At 33.5% G+C, this 21,323-nt stretch overlaps 1 protein-coding gene across 1 annotated transcript in view; it reads right to left on the bottom strand.

Moving 5' to 3' along the window:
• The window catches only part of myo7aa (myosin VIIAa), a 39,211-nt gene that overhangs the window by 17,616 nt on the left and 272 nt on the right, over positions 1–21,323 (bottom strand). Inside the window, exons 2-22 of the mRNA XM_052531641.1 lie at positions 17,379–17,500; positions 15,111–15,224; positions 14,781–14,933; positions 13,545–13,729; positions 12,042–12,163; positions 11,828–11,970; positions 10,843–10,956; positions 10,560–10,713; positions 10,344–10,420; positions 8,837–8,956; positions 8,623–8,765; positions 7,736–7,946; positions 7,530–7,665; positions 6,427–6,533; positions 5,211–5,348; positions 4,881–5,039; positions 3,593–3,685; positions 3,043–3,137; positions 1,839–1,923; positions 1,543–1,761; positions 42–359 (exon numbers count right to left, since the gene is read on the bottom strand). Of these exons, the coding sequence (XP_052387601.1) occupies positions 42–359; positions 1,543–1,761; positions 1,839–1,923; positions 3,043–3,137; positions 3,593–3,685; positions 4,881–5,039; positions 5,211–5,348; positions 6,427–6,533; positions 7,530–7,665; positions 7,736–7,946; positions 8,623–8,765; positions 8,837–8,956; positions 10,344–10,420; positions 10,560–10,713; positions 10,843–10,956; positions 11,828–11,970; positions 12,042–12,163; positions 13,545–13,729; positions 14,781–14,933; positions 15,111–15,224; positions 17,379–17,500 (3,008 nt within the window). The remainder of the gene's footprint in view (positions 1–41; positions 360–1,542; positions 1,762–1,838; positions 1,924–3,042; positions 3,138–3,592; positions 3,686–4,880; positions 5,040–5,210; positions 5,349–6,426; positions 6,534–7,529; positions 7,666–7,735; positions 7,947–8,622; positions 8,766–8,836; positions 8,957–10,343; positions 10,421–10,559; positions 10,714–10,842; positions 10,957–11,827; positions 11,971–12,041; positions 12,164–13,544; positions 13,730–14,780; positions 14,934–15,110; positions 15,225–17,378; positions 17,501–21,323) is intronic.

The following is a 21,323-nucleotide window of genomic DNA, read 5'->3' as shown; positions in this document are numbered from 1 at the left end:
GTTCATCAGTCTATTAATGAGATTCAGATCCACATCCTCACCTCAAACCCAGCCGGCGCTTGACCTTCCTGTCCAGGGAACGAGTTCGTGGTTCCTAAGAAGCCGAACATCTTGTCCACCATCTCAGAGTCGTTGACGGGCTCATGTCGCGCTTTCTCCATCTGGTCCAACATTTCCTTTTTCCTCCGCGCCTCCTCTCGCTCCTTCCTCTCGCGCTCAGCATCCTCTCGTGCCAGAAGTGCCAGTCGTTCCTGATGCTTCTTTTCGGCTTCTTCTTTGGCCTTCCTGGCGCTCATCTGATTCCTGAACTTCTGCTCTTCTGCTAGTCGCATCTTCTCTGCCTCCAAACGCCGCCGGTACTGAGAAAAGAGGAATGCATTTGTCGTGAACTAGCCAACTTTTTCCTGCAGTACATGATGGGAGTAACTTACTTTAAACGGCAAACATTCAGTGAAAGCGTTGCTCTATGAATGCAATAATAAGCAAGCAATCTCCCTTCAACCATCGGATATTAAAAGGAAATTTGTGACGCTGGACCCTCTTTTTTTATTTTTTGAGATTTATAGATCATCTGAAAGCTGAGTAAATAATAAACATTGATGTATTGTTTGTTAGCAACTATTTGAAGATCTGGAATCTGAAGGTGCAAAAAAATCTAAATATTGAGAAAATTGTTTTTAAAGTTGTTCAGATTAATTCTTAACAATGCATTTTACTAATCAAGAATTAAGTTTTGCTATATGCAAGATAGGAAATTAACAAAATATCTTAATGGAACATGATCTTTACTTAATATCCTAATCATTTTTGGCATAAAAGAAAAATCGATAATTTTGACCCATACAATGTTTTTTTTTGGCTATTGCTATGAATATTGCCGTGCTACTTATGTCTGTTTCTGTTGTCTTTGGTCACATTAAGAAGTGTAAAAACATTAACAAATGACCTTCAACAGACCATGAACAACCAGATCAAATAACCCGATTATAACCTGAATAACCGAAAAGCTTAATTATTTCATAAACAATATTACAGAAGTGTTATATATCACTATAGCAGTATTATGTAAGACATAGGTTTTTAGTGAATATTTTTTACTTTTAGGGGATTTAATGGTACTAAATTATATTTATAGAAGATAATTGATTACCTTTTAACCACTTATTAAGCATAGACTTATTTAGTCAATGTAAAAAATTTTAAGTTTCATTCAGATGAAGACAATACCCGTAATTTTTAAAGATAACAAATACTTTTTTCATATTGTTACAGCACAAAAACAAAGGAAAAAATAAAATAAGAGGAAAAAGACAGAGCAGAGTTCTTCCCATCTTTCTTGCTATATTAAAACACAAAGCATTATGTCGTCTGAAAAAATACCATAAAGGAACATTTACATCTCGCTCACTTATTTGTAGTGCAACTTTATGATTTCAAATGATTCGTTTTGATTTTTTTGAGTAGAATTCCCCAAACTGGAAGCGCCTCCCATAATTAAAATGCATTGGTCTCGTTAGGAGAAATGTGCATAGCTACAGATACCTCTCCTTTAAGTCTTTTGTAGAGCCGGCGGGCGATCATGCCCCTGGTGTACGCCTGGATGGTGATGACGGCCCAGAGGCGGTGCCGAAACGCCCGGCGCACCAGGTGTCCTCTACAGCGGCCCTGGAACAGAGTGATCCTCTGTCGTGTGATGTGGTACGTCTGGTAGAGTTTACGAGAGCGATACAAGGCCTGCAGACGTGAGAAACCACCGCGCATCTACGAGACGAGAGAGGAGTGTTAGATACTGCTGCAGAAACTGTGCACAGATGGACATGAGCGTATCGGACACCAACCGCTCCATAGTTCTTCCGACAGTAATAACCCCTCCATGATTTCTGGATCAACATTGCTGATTTCTTCATCTTCAAGAAGTTTGATCTGTGGGGAACATGACAATGTTTTTAATTTTGTTTAATGCATGTTTTAGCACTGCATCTTAAGATACGATCACACTGAGCGTACCATAAGATGCAGAGATGCACATCTCTCTTTTTCTCTCTCTTTCTCTCTCTCTCTCTGTCTCTCTTTCTCTCTCTCGCTCTCTCTCTTTCTCTCTCTCCCTCTCTAGATAATTTACTTGTTTTTGTATTTTAGTAGTGTATTGTAGATTTTTTACTGTGCATTTATGTATTTGTAGTTTTTCATATGATGTGCATTTGTCTTTGTTTTTGGGTGACCTTTTAACATTATATCAAGGGACTATATGAAAAATAGCCTTTTTGGCTAATTCTGGCACATTTACAGTTATGTTTATTAATGTGCATTGCCCCTGTAAACAAATAAACTAAACTAAACTGAAAACATCTATCATAACAATAATGATAATGAATTATAATAACTGCGACTATAAAGTTTTAATAATCATTTTAATTCAGAGGATAGGAAAGTTGAAATGATGTGTAATGCACAAAAGTGTAGAGACTGTAAAATATGTATTTTGATGCATTTGGACTGGTTTTACTGGTGGTTTGGCTAGTTTTGTTACACAGATCTGGCAACCCTGTTTTGTGCACAAAAATCTACAAGTATCAGAAAAGTAAATGAGTTATTTCCTTACTGTTAAAGAACTAGTTTGCTGAACAGCATTTTTAGTGAAATTATGCAAATGTATTTCCTGAAACTATGTTTCATTTTTGTTTTCAGCTGAATGAAAACTTTAATTTTAGTTTCTGAAAAAAAATTATAATTTCGGTGCATTGCTAATTTAAATTGCACTTGTATAAATTTGTAACATGGGTCCTTAAATTAAAATCTCATCAGCTTTTCGGTGCAAACCTTTCTATGCAAATAAAGTGCATTATAGTTTGCCCATTAATCAAAAAAGTCAAAACTACTTTCCTTGCACAATAAAATCAAAAAGCATATATTTCTACTTCATTTAAAGCAATGATTTCTGTGGCGAATCAAACAACACAGAGCATGTATGCAACTAAACAGTGGGTCTTATAATATTTAAGATTCCTCCAGCACAAGCTGAACATCAGCGGTCATTCTTACCTGTCCTTGAATCCTCGGACAACCTTCTGAATGAGAATGACCTTATCAGTAATGGCCTTGTCTCTCTCGATCTCCAGCAGCATGTCATGATGGTCCTGGCAAACATATAAAGGAGATCTACATGAACTCAGACACACTTCTGTGATGCTACAGTAATCGTCAGGTCTTTTAATAAGCCTCATCTTGCTCTGGATCTCTCCTGGTGTCGTTACTTCCTGTCACTGTCCTCTCTTCCTTCCTGCGCAGTGGGATTTCCTGTTTCAGAGAACTGGAAGGTGTGATAAAACCCACTGCCTGGAAAACTGGCCCTGACAGTTTAGTAATGAACAAGCTAGTTCCTGATCTTTGACCTCTGGCTGAGGGCAGCGTTTCCGGGAACGCAAAAACACCAGAATAATGTTTGCTGCTTTAAATCCCCCGACACGCTTTTAACAGCAACAACAATCGGCGTGTTTTTCCAGAACCTTTTTCCAGGAACATTTCAGAAGTGGACTGATCCTTTTATCAGTAGTTTGTAGTTGCATCAAAATCTTAGTCCTTTTTTTAATACCTTCAGGAATATCTTGGTCTTTCCCATCTGCCAGTCATCATCACGACCCAGTACGGCTTCAGCGATACGCTCACAGGTTCCTCTCAGGTCCTCCTGAAGGACAAAAGGGCCCAAAATTGTCAAAACAGAACAAGAATATGTTGGGACATGGCAAATTGTTTGATGGATATAAAGATTCATCTATTTATTATATATTTTAGTATGTAAAGGAAGAACCATTCAAATATTTGCACTCAAAAAAAAAAAAGGTTTTACGGTAATTGGTCAAAAATACAATTTAAACAGTAATATTGTAAGTAGTATTGAAAAATTATTACAATTTACGATAACGGTTTTCTATGCAAATATGCAAATATTCCTGATTTGTTATTAATTATTCATAAAAAAGGAAGTACCATTCAAAGGTTTGGGGTCATAATGATTTAAAAATATATATATTTTTAAAAGAAGTGTTACGCTATATGATCAAAAATACAATATAAACAGTAATATTGTGAAATTTTATTAACATTTACGATAACGGTTTTCTATGCAAATCAATTTTTTTAATGTAAATGTATTCCTGATATTTATTAGTAATTATTCATGAAAAATATTAATTTCTTAAAAAAAAAAAAGATTGACCCCAGACTAAATACAGTAGAGTAAAAATAAATATAACAAATTTGTAAAAATTAATAATAAAAATAAATGTAAAATTTTAACACACATACATATACATACATACATACATACATACATATATATATAATTTTACATTTATTTTTATTTTTATTATACATTTTTACATTTTATTACATTTATATAAATAAATAAATAAATATATATATATATATATATATATATATATATATATATATATATATATATCTCACTCTCTCTTTCTCTCTCTCTCTATAAGTAAGACTAATATTTAAATATTTTTACATATATTTCATATTATTAGATATAATATAAATCATCACACTGTGGGTTCGGAAAAAAACTAAACAAATTTAACATAAATTCACATAATTAATTAATAGTAAGGACTTGTCTTTTTTACCTTCAGTGCATTCATTTATGATTATGATTTTTTTCTTTGACGTCAATACATCAAAACAAAACTATGGATATTAAGGACACAACGATTCCATTTACAAGTGAAAAACTTGTAGTACATAAAGAAATGGTCAAAGGACACTGCATTTTTCCTGTAGAAATAGTGAATTCCTTTTCTTATGTATTTATTTATTATTTTACATCAGATCAGTCTCTAATACTATATGAATGGACTTCATGAACTCACTTGTTTGTAAGCAGGTTTCACTCCAGGCATCAAAACACGGTATCGGTCCACAAACTCGACGAAAGTGTAACGGATGGGGTATCCGGCCCGGCGAATCCGGATGGTTTCCATCATCCCAGAATACCGCAGCTGCCGCACACACAGCTCACGATCGAAGAGCTGCGGACAGACGGAGACACCATCACATGATCACATAACATCAAAAATGTGTTTTAATCTGTGCAATGTTAAATCAGCCAAGATAAGTCCTATACTGACAATTTTCAGAGTTCAGAAAGTGTCCTTCTCCATGAACTACAGCTGAGTTCCTGTAGTTCAGGTTTAGCTCACCATGGGCTTCTTGAACTCGTTGGGTTTGATGCAGCGGACGAAGAACGGCTGACAGACGCTCAGTGTGCGCATCAGGAGCTCCAGAGAGCGCTTGAACTGACTGCTCAGGGTCGGGGAACGCTTTCTGGTCTCCGCCCCCTGAGTCAGGAAACACACACACACACACACACAAACAAAGAGGAGCATGCACTTTAAAAAGAGTGTGGTGAGCAGAGAGCAGGATTGTTTTTAGGGTGAACCTGTCATAAACGGCTTTGTCATTTTGATTTGAATCTTTTCCTTGATTTCTTTCATCCTCAAACGGGAAGTGGTTTCACCTCAGGAACTTGTGTTTGACAGATATATTTTCTGGAGAGACGCAGGTCAAATTATTTCTGTCTACTTGGGAGAACAAAAGAGGTGGAAAGGTTTCGTTGTGTCATGAAAAAGTGATGAAATGTTTCTTGTTCAGCAAATATCAGAATGATTTCTGAAGATCATGTGACACTGAAGACTGGAGAGTCATGATGCTGAAAATTCAGCGGCGTATCACAGAAATAAATTCTATTTTAAAGTATATTCACATAGAAAACGGTTATTTCAAATCATAATAATATTTCACATTTTTACTGTATTTTTGATTAAATAAATGCATCCTTGCTGTGCACAAGAGATTTCTTTCTAAAACATTGAAAAATCAACAGTGATTTTCCATTACATCATCTACCATGCAAGCATCTGATTGGTTAGAATATAAATGGCAATTATAAAGTTAGTCATTTTTATTTCACCTTCATTTATTAGTAACCAATATAAAAAACTATGAATTAAAATAGTGATGCATCAAGACAGAAATAAGCACTAATACTCGCTCATCTTTCATATTAGCAAAAACACTAAGCATGTGCAGCGAATGTGCTGTTAACGGCATCAACTATGCATTAGTTACTGTAAACTACTAATCTTTTACCGTGTTTTACCTTATGGTGTGAACCTGGTTTGCCAAGACTGTCACCAGACACATAACCACACAGAAACTGCCACCACATTTCACAAACACAGAGAGAGGGAAGCATTTACAGAAACCAGTCCATCCTTAACGCTAATTCTCAAAGGTATTTCACTTCCAAGAACTATGGTAATACCACAGCTTTAAGATAATAGAAAATAAGATATATAGATATAAGAGATAATAATCTAGTGCTCGTAGTAAAGTCTATAAATCAGATGCAGATACCATTGCAACGTCCGCCTGAAAGATCTGCTTGATGAACTTGTTTTTGGAGGAGTGCACGAGCTGAATGATGTCACCGTGCAGTGTGTCTCGATTCTTCTCCAGAAAACCTGCACACACACACAAACTCATTTGCAAATGTGGACAAAAGCAGTAGTGAGCAGATGAAGTGATCACTAGATCATTGTTAGGATGCTCTGGTGCTTTCGAGGGAGTTGTGAGGTGCTTTTCGTTTTATGAAGTTTCTATGCTATTCTGCTCTCTAGATATGGCACAAGTGTGCATGTGCGGGATTTTTCAGCTGTTTTACATTAATGCATTTGACATATTCAGTTAAATTTTTATATGCATTATATTATTTTTTATATTTTTTTTATTATATTATATTATATTATATTATATTATATTATATTATAAAACATTTAGGCATAAATATAAGATATACATATTTGAACTGCATTATTTTTTAGAAATATTAAAATCATAAGTCAGATCATTATATTATATTATATTATAAAACATTTAGGCATAAATATAAGATATACATATTTGAACTGCATTTTTTTTTAGAAATATTAAAATCATAAGTCAGATCATTATATTATATTATATTATATTATATTATATTATATTATATTATATTATATTATATTATATTATATTTTCGATATTAAGGCCTGAATTTAAGATTTATTTATTTGATATACAAAGACTATTTGCATCTATTTTAAATAATCCTATTTTCAAAATGCATTTATTAAAAACAATTACATTTATTCATTTAAAAAGTATGAAGTACTGTGGAAAAACAAACAATATTTAGTAATTTAACTTGTTTTTTTTAATATTTAAAAATGGGTTTATTGATGATAAACCTGGTTACTGTGTATTTAAAACCCACTTATGTTTCATTTGTGTATGACTGACAAATATGCATATATGCATCATATTAAGTTGATGTTAAAGCTGTGTGATCCAGATGGATGCAATGTTTTATGTAATTAAGCAATGCATAAATCTCAAATGTATTTTATTTTAAATCTTTTTGAGAGCAGACTGAATGCAGTTGAGTATCGTGTGTGATATGAAGGAAACAGGAAACGAACCTCTGGTTTCATAGTGAACCACTCCAGCAAAGTGCTGGATGCCGAACTGTGTTTCGTAGGTGTTTTTAGGGGGAATGTAGTTGGTGTTGAGTTTGTGTTGAGAGTTGAGTTTGTTGAGCATGGTGGTGTCTGTTCCCTGAAACATGATGAACAAGCGGTCAGCGTAAACACAGGACGCAGTGTGAGATCGACAGCACAGACCTCACCTTGGGAAACTTGCTCTCCTCGTCGATGAGAGAGATGATGTTCATGGGCTTTATGGCGATCATGTCCAAAGCGTCCTGGTTGTCTGTGAACTCAATGTGCTGCCAGTTTATGTTCTCAAGGTTATATTCTTCCTGCTCCAGCTTGAAAACATGACGGACGAAGAACTGCTGCAGGTTTTCATTGGCAAAGTTGATGCACAGCTGCTCAAAGCTGAAGGAGAGACACGACTGCATCAGCCAACATCACTATACCTATATATTCATTATCATTCAGTTCATAATAATCCATGCATTACATTTGAATTAATATGTAAGCAATGCATTTTAACAAAATGTAATAATTTTAATATTTTATATTAATTATTTACATATCAAATACTATTACTACAAATTTAATCTATAATAAATGAATGTGTCAAAATAATTATATATATACAGTATATGTATAACTAATTCATATTAACTGATTTTATTAATTCTTGATACAAAGTTGCTTCTTTTAAGATTTTTATTTACATATTAAATACTATTATTATATATTTACATACATTATTATGTATAAATATATAATAATTAATTAATTAATAATAGACATTTAATTTCACAGTCAACTGAATCAGTGCTTCATAAATTATTACGTTTTGATAAAAAAAAAAAAAAAAAAAATATATATATATATATATATATATATATATATATATATATATATATATATATATATATATATATATATATATATTATGTTTAGATAAATTGATATTTAGAGAAGGAAAGTAAATACACATTGTAATTAACCATCATTTGCACAATATGCATACAGAATAATTAGCATTAGTATATTCGTAGGCTATAAGGTGACTGTGTAAAGTGAAGTGTTTGTTTTCGACCTGTTAACAGTGAAGTTCTCGAAGCCGAAGATGTCGAGCAGGCCGATGGATCTCCGCACTGCTTTGAGCTCCAGGGACGGAGGCTTGTAAATGGCTGCATTGATTTTCTCAACGATCCACACAAACAAGCGTCCGTAGATGCCCTGTGAAGCACACGGCTGGTCAGATGAATGGCCTGGATCAGGTGTGTAGATGAAAGAGGAGATGGTTTTACCTTAACGAAAGCGTCTCGCACGTCCAGCGCCTGTTCAATGCTCAGAGGAGTGGAAACCGTCTCTCCACGGGTTATTATGGTTCGGCTGGTCAAGCAGTTCATCAGGTCCTTCAGGTCCACCTGAAAACAGGACCAATCCAGAGCTACTACACAAACGTGTACCGTAAAGATCACCAACACAGCATTTCACACAATGTTGCACAATATAAATAAAAAATAAAATATATACAATAAAAAAATACAGACATTTCAGCTGTAAAAAAGTGATTTCAGTCATATAATAAATAACACAGAAGTAGAAAAAGGTCATTAAAATTTCTGTCCCAAACATTTTTCATACATTTCTTAATTTAAAACATTCATAATTATTTTGTTGTTTTTTTTTCCAAGAAAAAAAAAATACATAATTCTCTGTTTTTTGTGGAACAAATTAAATAACACTTCTCTACTTAAAATATTCTTTGATTTTCTTGTGGAAAAAGTTAAACACAATTATAAAAGTTTCAAATATTTACCGTATTTTTCGGACTATAAGTGGCACCTCAGTATAAGTCGCATCAGTCCAAAAATACGTCATGATGAGGAAAATTACATAAAAGTCGCACTGGACTATAAATCGCATTTATTTAGAACCAAGAACCAAGAGAAAACATTACCATCTCCAGCCGCGAGAGGGCGCTCTATGTCTTCAGTGTAGACTACAGGAGAACTGAGCAGCATAGAGCGCCCTCTGGTGGCTGGAGACGGTAATGTTTTCTCTTAGTTCATGTAAAATTAATTTTGATAAATAAGTCGCAACTGACTATAAGTCGCAGGACCAGCCAAACTATGAAAAAAAGTGCGACTTATAGTCCGGAAATACACAATTCTATTTTGTGGAAAAGAAGTATTAAGAATATTAAAAAAAAAAAAAAAAAATAAAAAAAATGAAATGAAATGTTGAAAAAGTTAAATAACTTCTATTTAAAATATTCATAATTTTTTTTAGTAGAAATAATTTTAAATATAATTTCTCTGATTCGAAGATTTTTACTTTTTTGTGGAAAAATTAAATGACACTTTTCTATATCAAATATTCACACTTATTTGTGAAAAAAAAAAATCTAATTTAATTATCTACTTCAAGTATTTATTTATTTTTGTGGAAAAAAAAAGAATGAATGTTTGAACAAACACTCACACAGACACAAAATTCTCTGATTCAAACATATTTTTTAAGGAAAAATATTATTTGTTTCAAATACTCGTACATTTGTTGCATGGAAAAACAAATAGAACTTCTCTGTTTCAAACACTGATACTTTTAGTCCCTTAGACATCTCAAATCCATCGCAGTAACTGTATTAGTCACAAGAGGGCGCTCAAACACCTGCCAGATATCTAACACATCACAGATTCTAGATTCATGCATTTAAAAAGTTTATAGTAGCACTAATGTTATACTAAACTGCATTTAAATCTCAATAACAACATCCATGTGGCTTATAATGTCATGATAGCGTCATACCTCTAATAAAACAGCAGCAGTGGAGAGATCTGAGCTTCGCACGACCTCACAGGCGTCCAAATTATCATAAGTGCGAGCTGGGGAGGAAGATTAGAACACCATAAGTTACTAAATACACCGTTTCAGTTTATTAGACACAGACAGGAAAGCATCTGCTGTGTCGAAATCATAAACATCTTAAAGACTGCTATCAGTGTATTTGTCCAGCAGACTCACCCTCATACTTCAGGTTGCCCTTGTGCAGAATAGCAGCTAGAAGCTTACAGATCTCCCAGTTCTCCTTGTCTGTGAACATGAGGACCTTCATGGCTGAACGGATGTTTGAATACTCCTTCTGATCATCTCGACCGTCACAAACAGTGCAGTTTCCCTGGGTTCAGACAGTGTAGACTCATGTTAGTATATACTGGAGACTCCAGCCAGTGTCTGGTATTAAAGATGGTCTCTGTATGTCTTCATGCACCGCAAGGAGATGAAAGCATTAAAGAGCATCACTCACAATGGTAAGGTAGGTGTAGTCCGAGGCTTTACCCAAGCCCAGCTTCTTCTTCTGGTCAGGCGTCATTCCTTTCAACATACAGTAAAAAATGTGGTAGTTTCTTTCATCACGGGCCTGAGAGAGAAGAGGAAAAAGTGCAAATTTAAGACTAGATTAAATAATGATGATAATAATACGAATTCACATGTTGCACGTTGCTGTTTGAACTGATTTTGTTTTCATTGTAGCAACAGAACAGCAGAAATAAATACTTTCACTCATTGAGGACACATTAAATTGATCAAGAGTGACAGTAAAAGCATTTACAGTAGAATAATTAATTTGATTATTTCAAATTATAGTAATTCTGCTCCTCCTTAAGTTCGATTCAAAGAATCCTGAATTAAAATGTGTCACAGGTTCCTCAAAAAATATTACTAACACGAAACACTCAAGGTTTTGCAATAATGCAGAAACGATGTGTCCTTATACAGTATCGTATAATAAATGCATCGTCTCATGCATAAGACGGAAGTAGAAAGACTTACTTTTTGTGGAGATAGTTAAATAAAGTTTCCCTGTTTCAAATATTCATGCTGTTTGGCCCTATAGAAATCCATCATAACAACTGTAACTGTACTTTATTTAATTATTGATTCATTTATTTAATAAATTAAATTACAAGTCAGCATTAAATTGATTAAGAGTGACAATAAAGACAAAAAGATGAAATATTTCTCTCGTCACATAGCATTGATAATAATCAGAAATGTTTCTCGAGCAGTAAATCATCATATTATTCTGATTTCTGAAGATCATGTGACACTGAAGACTGGAGGAATGATGCTGAAAATACAGCGGAGCATCACAGAAATAAATTACACTTTAACATATATTCACATATTAAACAGTTATTTAAAATTGTAATATTATTTCACTTTTTTTGATCAAATAATCAAACATAAGATACGACACAAACTCCTGCTTCGGGATTCAGATTGGTCACCTGTCGACACACTCTGGATTTCTCCAGAAGGTACTGCTCGATCTTTGCTCCCTCTATGGCTCCTCTTTTGTTGAAGTGGATGTCGATGTATTTCCCGAAGCGGCTGGAGTTGTCGTTACGGATGGTTTTAGCGTTCCCGAAGGCTGTGGGGTGAATCAGAATGTAATCGGCTAGTTTCCTTCAGAGATGTGTTTCCAGAGCTCAGGTCTCTTACCTTCTAAGATGGGATTTGCCTCCAGAACCTGCTGCTCGATCCAGGAGTGCTGTCCGCTGATAGCAGCCAGAAACTGCAGAATCAGCTTGGTGCTTTCTGTTTTTCCTGCTCCAGACTCACCACTGACAGGAAAATAAACACCGGTGAAAATACATATCTCCAAAACACACAGCGTCGAACAGGGAACATAAACCTTCCTCCTTTATCCCTGATCCCGAGCCAGACCTCACCTTTTACATTTTAAACCTGACCTCATCTTTGACCTCACTTCTGCTAGTTGAAAGTACAGGGATATTTTAGAATCAATGTATTGTCATTATTCATTTTTTTTAATTTGTAAATATTTTATTTTATATTAGGTATTTAATAATATTTTATTTTTATTTATTTATTTAATATTTCTATTTATTCCAGGTTATGTCATTTTAGTACTTCAGCTTTAACTAATTTTATTTTAGTTAGTCGCAAATGCAACATTTCTAATTTTCATCTCATTTAGTAATAAATATTTTATTTAAGCATTATTTAATTAGCTAATAGTTTTACAATTTGTTGTCTTTGTGATGACGGTTTAACACAAATATCCCATCATTTATTTAAATAATATTTATTTTTTATCAGACACAATAATTCTATATTTATTTATCTGAAATTGTACTGAATAAAATATGTATTTTATTAATTATTTATTAAATTAAATTATAATTATTAATAATTATTTTATAAAATTCTATTCGTATATAAAAATTATTATATTTACTTGCTAATGCAACATTTCTCATTTTCATTTCATTAAGTAATAAATATTTCATTTGATTATTATTTAATTAGAAAATGTACAATTTGTTGTCTTTGTGATGACATAACGATTAACACAAATATCCTATAATTTATTTCAATAATATTAATTTATGCATTCATTCATTATTTGTATTGGACACAATAATTCTATATTTATTTATCTGAAAAGATATTTATTATTTTACTAATTAAATTATTTTATCAAATTTAAATTATATAAAAATAATTCTATTTTCAAAAAAAAAACTTGACCCTCTAACATTCTACTTGTTTTATAAAAAAAAAAAATTTTATTTTTACTTTCTATTTTATTTCAACTTGTTTTCTTTCAAATTACTCAAACACCAGCGTTCTAAATAATTTTTCTGTTCTATCTATCTACTTTCAATTATTTTTATTCAATATAAAAAAAAAACCTAGTCACAACAAAATCATCTGCTAAATTAGTAAATGTAAATAATACTAATTATTATAATTATTATATAATCATAATTAATTATTATACTAATTTTAATTTGCTAATCTAATAATTATATCTTGTTTTATTTTATTTTAATACAATAACCACACTGACTCAATGGCACTATGGTGGCAGCAAAAAAAGCTTGAACCTGTAACCTTAAGATATCCAGTGCAGATCTTCAATAATAGATAGGCAGACATATGTCATCCCACGCAGCACTGGCACTGAACGCTGCTCACCTGATGATGCAGCACTGGTCTTTGTTGTTGCGTTGCATGTTGAAGTAGCAGTTGTCTGCGATGGCGAAGATGTGCGGAGGCATTTCTCCGATCTTCTTGTTGGTGTAGAGGCGAATCTGGTCTGCAGTATAGATGGGCAGCAGCTGATACGGGTTCACAGCCACTAAGATAGACCCAGTGTACGTCTATGAAGAACACAGACAGAGAGCTGAAGAGAGCTGGAGGAACTTTTATTGTCTTGACTTGTATGCAACATTGACAGTTCAGAGCATGTAGAGGACATGCAGATATCATCATTCGTGTTATGACACATGACACACATATTGGTTATGGGACACGGCGGAGGAAGATGACATGAGAGGAGAGGCACAGGCGACTTGCTTTTCGTGGGTGCTGTTACAGTGGGATGTATCAGTGTCCCGTTACCGCAGACCTCACGGCCATGTTGAAATGGAGAACCGTAATGAAAACAGTCAAGCAATGAACAGCCATCCGCATTAGTACTTACCCGACCACCACAGTTAGTCTTCATTCAGACAAAAACAGAGATGAGAATATAACCAGAGAGGACAGTTATTAAAGATAAAAAAATGGAGATTTATATCAAGAAAAATAGTATTTTTGTCTTTGTGATGACCATAATGAGCAACAGAAATATCCATTTATTTATCCCAATTAATTATATTAATTTAATTAATTAATCGGACACAGTAGTTTTGTATATAATCATTATTTATATATAAATAACCTATATTTAGCCCAATTAATATTATTATTATTATTTTTTTAATTTTTTTATTGGGTTTATTAAGATGTTTTTCTAAATGGAATTTCAAATGTTACATTAATTTAAATTAATTATTTTCGAATATAATAATAATAATTATTATTATTATTAATGTTTTTCATGTTATTATTCATTATTATTATATTAAATAATACAATTAATTAAATAAGTAATTTATTCAGGTTCATTAATTTGATTAGTTACTCACTACTGAATACAATAGTATTTCAAATTGTTATTATATACTAATATATATTTGCCAAGTAAATTTTTTATCAGTATTATCTTATTAAAATAACAATTAAAAATATTTTTTTATACAAATCTGCTTCTTATATCAGTTACTATATAAAGAAATGCTAAATAATAGGTATATATATATTTCTTGAATAAAATAAAATAATGATATTTATATTAACAGATCAGAAGGGACGAGCGGCAGAGCTTACATAGATGAGATGCTCTCTGTAGCGGATGAGAAGGTTTCGGAGGATTCCCGCCTCGTTCAGATCCCCCAGTCGAATCATGTCCTCCACCCCGTGGATGGAGGTGGGGTGCATCGGCTTGATGTTGGTGGCATTTTGGGGAGAGATCCAGTGTTCCTGGACATAATGCAGATTCATAGATTCAGTGCCACAGAAAGCACACACATCCCACCAAAGAGCTTCATAATAATTATTAGCTATTAATGAAACGAACAAAACATGACTGATCAGCCCAGAAGAAGAGCGGCCTCTATCTGAACAGACAGGGAATGATATTCATGCTCAATAACGTACAGTTCCTTCATCATCCAGGACCTGGATCTGCCCCGAATCACAGAGCTTGACCACGGCTCCGATCGGGACCTCAAACTCCCCTCCTGTCTTCAGGTCCAGCCAGACATAGTCGCCCTGAAACACAGTCCAGACCATTACACATCTGGAAATGACATTAGTCTGAGTGACATCATCACCTCACTCAAACACTGTGAGACGGTCGTGACATCATCAGTGCGTGACCTTTAACCCTGATCAGTTAAAGGACCAGCACAAGTCTCCTAAACATCTATCTATCTATCTATCTATCTATCTATCTATCTATCTATCTATCTATCTATCTATCTATCTATCTATCTATCTATCTATCTATCTATCTATCTATCTATCTATCTATCTATCTATCTATCTATCTACAGTATCTATCTATCTATCTACAGTATCTATCTATCTATCTATCTATCTATCTATCTATCTATCTATCTATCTATCTATCTATCTATCTATCTTTAAATCTATCTATCTATCTATCTATCTATCTATCTATCTATCTATCTATCTATCTATCTATCTATCTATCTACAGTATCTATCTATCTATCTATCTATCTATCTATCTATCTATCTATCTATCTACAGTATCTATCTATCTATCTACAGTATCTATCTATCTATCTATCTATCTATCTATCTATCTATCTATCTATCTATCTATCTATCTATCTATCTATCTATCTATCTATCTATCTATCTATCTATCTATCTATCTATCTATCTATCTATCTATCTACAGTATCTATCTATCTATCTATCTATCTATCTATCTATCTATCTATCTATCTATCTATCTATCTATCTATCTATCTATCTACAGTATCTATCTATCTATCTATCTATCTATCTATCTATCTATCTATCTATCTATCTATCTATCTATCTATCTATCTATCTATCTTTAAATCTATCTATCTATCTATCTATCTATCTATCTATCTATCTATCTATCTATCTATCTATCTATCTATCTATCTATCTACAGTATCTATCTATCTATCTACAGTATCTATCTATCTATCTATCTATCTATCTATCTATCTATCTATCTATCTATCTATCTATCTATCTATCTATCTATCTATCTATCTATCTATCTATCTTTAAATCTATCTATCTATCTATCTACAGTATCTATCTATCTATCTACAGTATCTATCTATCTATCTATCTATCTATCTATCTATCTATCTATCTATCTATCTTTAAATCTATCTATCTATCTATCTACAGTATCTATCTATCTATCTACAGTATCTATCTATCTATCTATCTATCTATCTATCTATCTATCTATCTATCTATCTATCTATCTATCTATCTATCTATCTATCTATCTTTAAATCTATCTATCTATCTATCTACAGTATCTATCTATCTATCTACAGTATCTATCTATCTATCTATCTATCTATCTATCTATCTATCTATCTATCTATCTATCTATCTATCTATCTATCTATCTATCTATCTATCTATAAATCTATCTATCTATCTATCTATCTATCTATCTATCTATCTATCTATCTATCTATCTATCTATCTATCTATCTATCTATCTATCTACAGTATCTATCTATCTATCTGACAAAAAAAAATTGTGGACCTGAATTTATGTCAAATAAAATATTTTAATTAAACATTAAGAAATAAATCTGATAAATTTAATTATAAAAATGTCTCAAATTATTAAAATTCTACAAACTATTCTCTGTCTCTCTCTTTATATATATATATATATATATATATAATTACTAATAATAGTAATTACTACTTATATTAGCTTGCTTTTAGCAAATTATCACACACACACACACACACACACACACACATATATATATATATATAGGTAGAAAGGTAGAAATAATGGTTTTATGCAGGTCCATAAATTTGATTATTTAATCAATATTATGTTAGGTTATGTATTATATACTTAATTGTGTTAACTACCTAAAATAGAAATAGAAATAGAAATAGAAACCAGTTAAATTTAGCAATTGCTTTAATCAAAGCGAATTACAGTAGAGGAACATAAGCAATTCAGCAATTCAACAAGTCTGAATAATCATGAGGATGATGCAGACGCTGAACTTTACCGCTTAGTGTTAGATGCACAATCAAAATGAATTAAAAGTGAATACATGACACCAAAATACTTCAAATAAATCCAACAAGAGCTCCAAAACCTCCTAATCAAACAAGCATGCACACACACACACACACACACACGTTGTACCGGTAACAGAGTGGTGTGTTTGACCACAGTGTTGACATTTCGTATTAAGGCCCACTTTGCCTGATCCTTCTCGTAGAGTTCGACGTAATCCCGACGCTTGTACATCCTCACCAGATCAAACCCTTATCCATGCAGATAACAGTCCTCCAGCGTCTGATAAACACCCTCAAACACACACACATCCACACACTCGCTTCCTCAGCATCAAACCCCTCCGTCCAGCCCTCCAGAGACCCAGGATTTCACAAAGAAAACGTTTCCTTCCAGTCGCCAGAGGGATAAAAACAATGATAGCGACAAAAACAGTTTCAGACGACGTCCTGAAACTCACAAACTTCCTTAAAAAAATTAATCTGAGGCCCAAAACTGGATCATTCCTCTCTGTAATTACTGCTCCGTTCCTTTCCCTGCACGTCCTAGCTCTTTAGGATGGTTTTCATCAGCCCTGACTGTAAGTGCATCTCTGTCCCTTTACTCCTGCTGGTGTGTATGGTGTGCATTAGCGAGGAAGGGTTGGTCAGGGCATTGGGTGTGGAGGTGGATCCCCTGATAATATGGAGCTTTTTAATTAACTAAATATCCCCAAAGGCAAATCAATCCAGGTAGAGGGAGAACCCAACACCGTTTGGCCGCAGCTGTCAGGTCTGAGAAGGCCGCATTGCCAGCCAGCGCCGCTGAAACAATCCTAGCAACGACACACGGATCAATAATTCATGCCAAGACAACAACTGCATTGTTCGCTCGCTCCTCCTCGCTGTCTTTCTTTATCAAACCTCATAACAGACTATCAGAGGATAAAACCAGAGCGCTGTGGGAAAGCAATGTGCCAAAGCTTTCATTAAAAGCAAGACTTCTAAGTGTGAGTGCAAAATAAAAGATGCATTAGGTCAAAGGTCACCAAACAATATCAGTTCCTAGCAGACTGCATATAATTTCTCTTTTACTGTCATATAATAATGTATATACATGCTGTAAATGAAATAAATGCTGTTCTTTTGGACTTTATTTTCATCAAAGAATCCTTGAAAATTAAAATGCATCACGTTTTCCACAAAAGCATGAAGCAGCGCGACTGTTTTCAGTATTGCACATTTGTGAAGGATCGTGACACTGAAGACTGGAGTAATGATGCTGAAAATTCAAGTTTTAAAGTGCAATAACATACAAACCAGAGATTTTAAATCGTAATAATATTTCATAACTGTACTGTATTTTTGATTAAATATTTAACCAGGTTTGCATAATGCATTTAGATTTTCAAGTATTTTTTTTAATCATTTGTGATCTATGGACAGTCTTTAGGAGACTATTGCGACTAGAAGGTATTAAGGCTGCCAACTTGAAGAAACTGCACTGAATGTGCACACATTGCAACACAAAGCTATGATTGTTCAGATCATGAACAAACTGGAGCTCTAATTGAATACCCCTGCTATAGACATGAAAGCCTTTTCTATAGAACCGACGGTGATTCAGTTCAAAATGAGATGAAAACAGATAGCAGTGGACATTTCTAGCCGCACACGAGTGTGAGACTGAGACTCAGTGCAGGTAAATTATTCAGCAAGCGCAAACGATCAGCTCGACGTGCATTAACAACACGAGTGACGTTTGTGTTAGTTATATAGATGCATTATCAGATCACACAATACTGCCGTCCTACAGTTACTGCTATAGGTGTAATGGAGAAGGAGAAAACACAGTCCATAGATGTGTGTCATGAAACACTCTGAGAGATATTAGTGAGCGGCAGTGCACTGAAATAAACTCAGCACTTTAAAACAACCAATCAAAAACAATTAAACCAAGCAGAATACACTTTCTAACTTATTGATAATGTTGATAAGGCTCCACTGAGTTCATGTGAGCTCATGTCTATGTGTAAGATCTCCCCCTTTTGGTAACAACCAGTCATAAGTTATAATTTTGCATGCATGAGCTTTGCAAAAAGGAAATATTCTGAAGTTGTGATTTGAGGCGAGTTAAAAACATTTAGAAATGGGTTAATCCAAAGCATGAAGTTAAACTAGATTTTAATATTTTCTGGGAATGCAAAAGTTTTTAGCATGTCACATTCCATGGTGATTGGTTTTTTTTTATTATTATTAAAAAAAAAAAATAATAATAATAAAAAGAAAAAAAAAGAAAAAGAAAAGAAGAAAATATTCTAGTAAAATTGTATTACAATGTTTTGTTATTTGTATGTAGTTGTATATATTTAAAAACTACCTAATAATTGAAAAAAAATTGAAGGAAGGAAGGAAAGAAGGAAGGAAGGAAGGAAGGAAGGAAGGAAGGAAGGAAAGAAGGAAGGAAGGAACTATTATTAATCCTGAATATGAACAGTGATTCTTGACTTTGCAAACACAATTAGTAAAGGGTGACAGTAAATTATTTTGGTCTTGGCATGAAGTTTAAAACTTGGTCTAGATTGGCACTGATTAGCATTTAAATGACAAAATTAGGCAAAGGTCAAACTAGAGGACAGCTGGTATTTCCCTGCAACCGTCATTAAAACTCTGCCAAATGTTCCGGCTCAGAGCACAACGGTGACATTACCAAATAATATTCATAAGACATGCCAAAGCAATTTAACCAGATTTGCATTTAAACCATAAAACACTCTCCTTACAAGCTGTTATTCTGAAACAGTGGAGCATGGGTTATAAAGCTGCTGGTCTCGGTGTTATGTTAGCTCCGCCCACTTTAATTCTCTTTGAGTGGGTGGAGAATGAAAGGATGATGTCATTGGACGGGGGCTGATATATGCACCTCAGACTGGAATGCATTCATTAATTAAGGCAATTTAATGAAGCTAGAAAAATGATGGCAAAATCAGTGTTGTTAACTGAAATTATAAAAAAATAGTTTTCCGTTAATTGAAATCAAGCTGAAATAAAATAAAAATATTACATGAAAAACTAACATTTGAAAAACGTAACAAATTTTCAGTTCAAGAAGAGAAACAGGTTTAAGTTAAACTATCTTAAAACAGAAATAAAAATAAATTATACCTAAATAGAATATTTTTTTAAATGACAAAAGCATATAACAAAACAACTAAAACTTACTCCCAAAAAAATTTACCTGTCCAATTTCAAAAGTTGATAAATAAATAAATATAACTATATTGTTTATATTAAATTATTAAAGTCAGTACAGGAAATACCACTATGGTGTATAAAAATGTTCACAATTAAAATGTATTTTTTTCACATTACAGCAATAAGAGTTACAGGTACAAAAATGAATAAATAAATAATATCTTTTTTTCCCCTTCACTTTTGTGGGGGTGAAATATCACCTGGAAAACATTCACCTTTTACAGTTTCTCACTCACAGGAAATCCCACTATGAAATAATTCATTTGTGCATCTCTTTGTGTGCCACAAAACACCCTCAGCAAATGAAATGTCCTATTTGCAGCTAAAGCGTTGAGATCGTTAAAGCCCAGTCTTACCTGTACTAATGTGAGATATCTGTAACTCAGTTTGTGTGTTTTCTCATCCCATCCCTGTGCTTTAGCTCCCTTCATCTCAATGAAAACCCATTCAAGCCCTAACCAGTCTGCGCTCTTTAACGGGACAGAGATCACCCCAGCGCTTGTTCCTCTGTGAATCTCTGAGCCCACCCGTGAATGAGCACGTCCCGCTCCTGCAAACGAGGGCCTGTCAGCAGCGATTAGAGTCACAGAAGAGAGCGGCTCTGTGTTCGGTGTTCATCAGAGACAATGGACCAGCAAACTTCCAAAATAACCTTCAGTAACCCAGCGAAAATAACAAGTAAACTGGACGTGGAAGAGGATAGAGCAAACCAAACATTAAAGACTCTTGAGCAGATATACTGCAAGTATTCCTATACACAGAGGAGACCGGGGCTAGTTGTCACACAGACGAATCTTTTCAGTCAAACTTACAATTACACAAAAATGCTTATTTTCTCTAG

The sequence above is a fragment of the Carassius gibelio genome, chromosome A18 (genome assembly GCF_023724105.1).
Source record: "Carassius gibelio isolate Cgi1373 ecotype wild population from Czech Republic chromosome A18, carGib1.2-hapl.c, whole genome shotgun sequence".
Taxonomy (NCBI): Eukaryota; Metazoa; Chordata; class Actinopteri; order Cypriniformes; family Cyprinidae; genus Carassius; species Carassius gibelio.
Note: the sequence above shows the minus strand (reverse complement) of the source record. Positions and strands in the feature narration are given on the sequence as shown.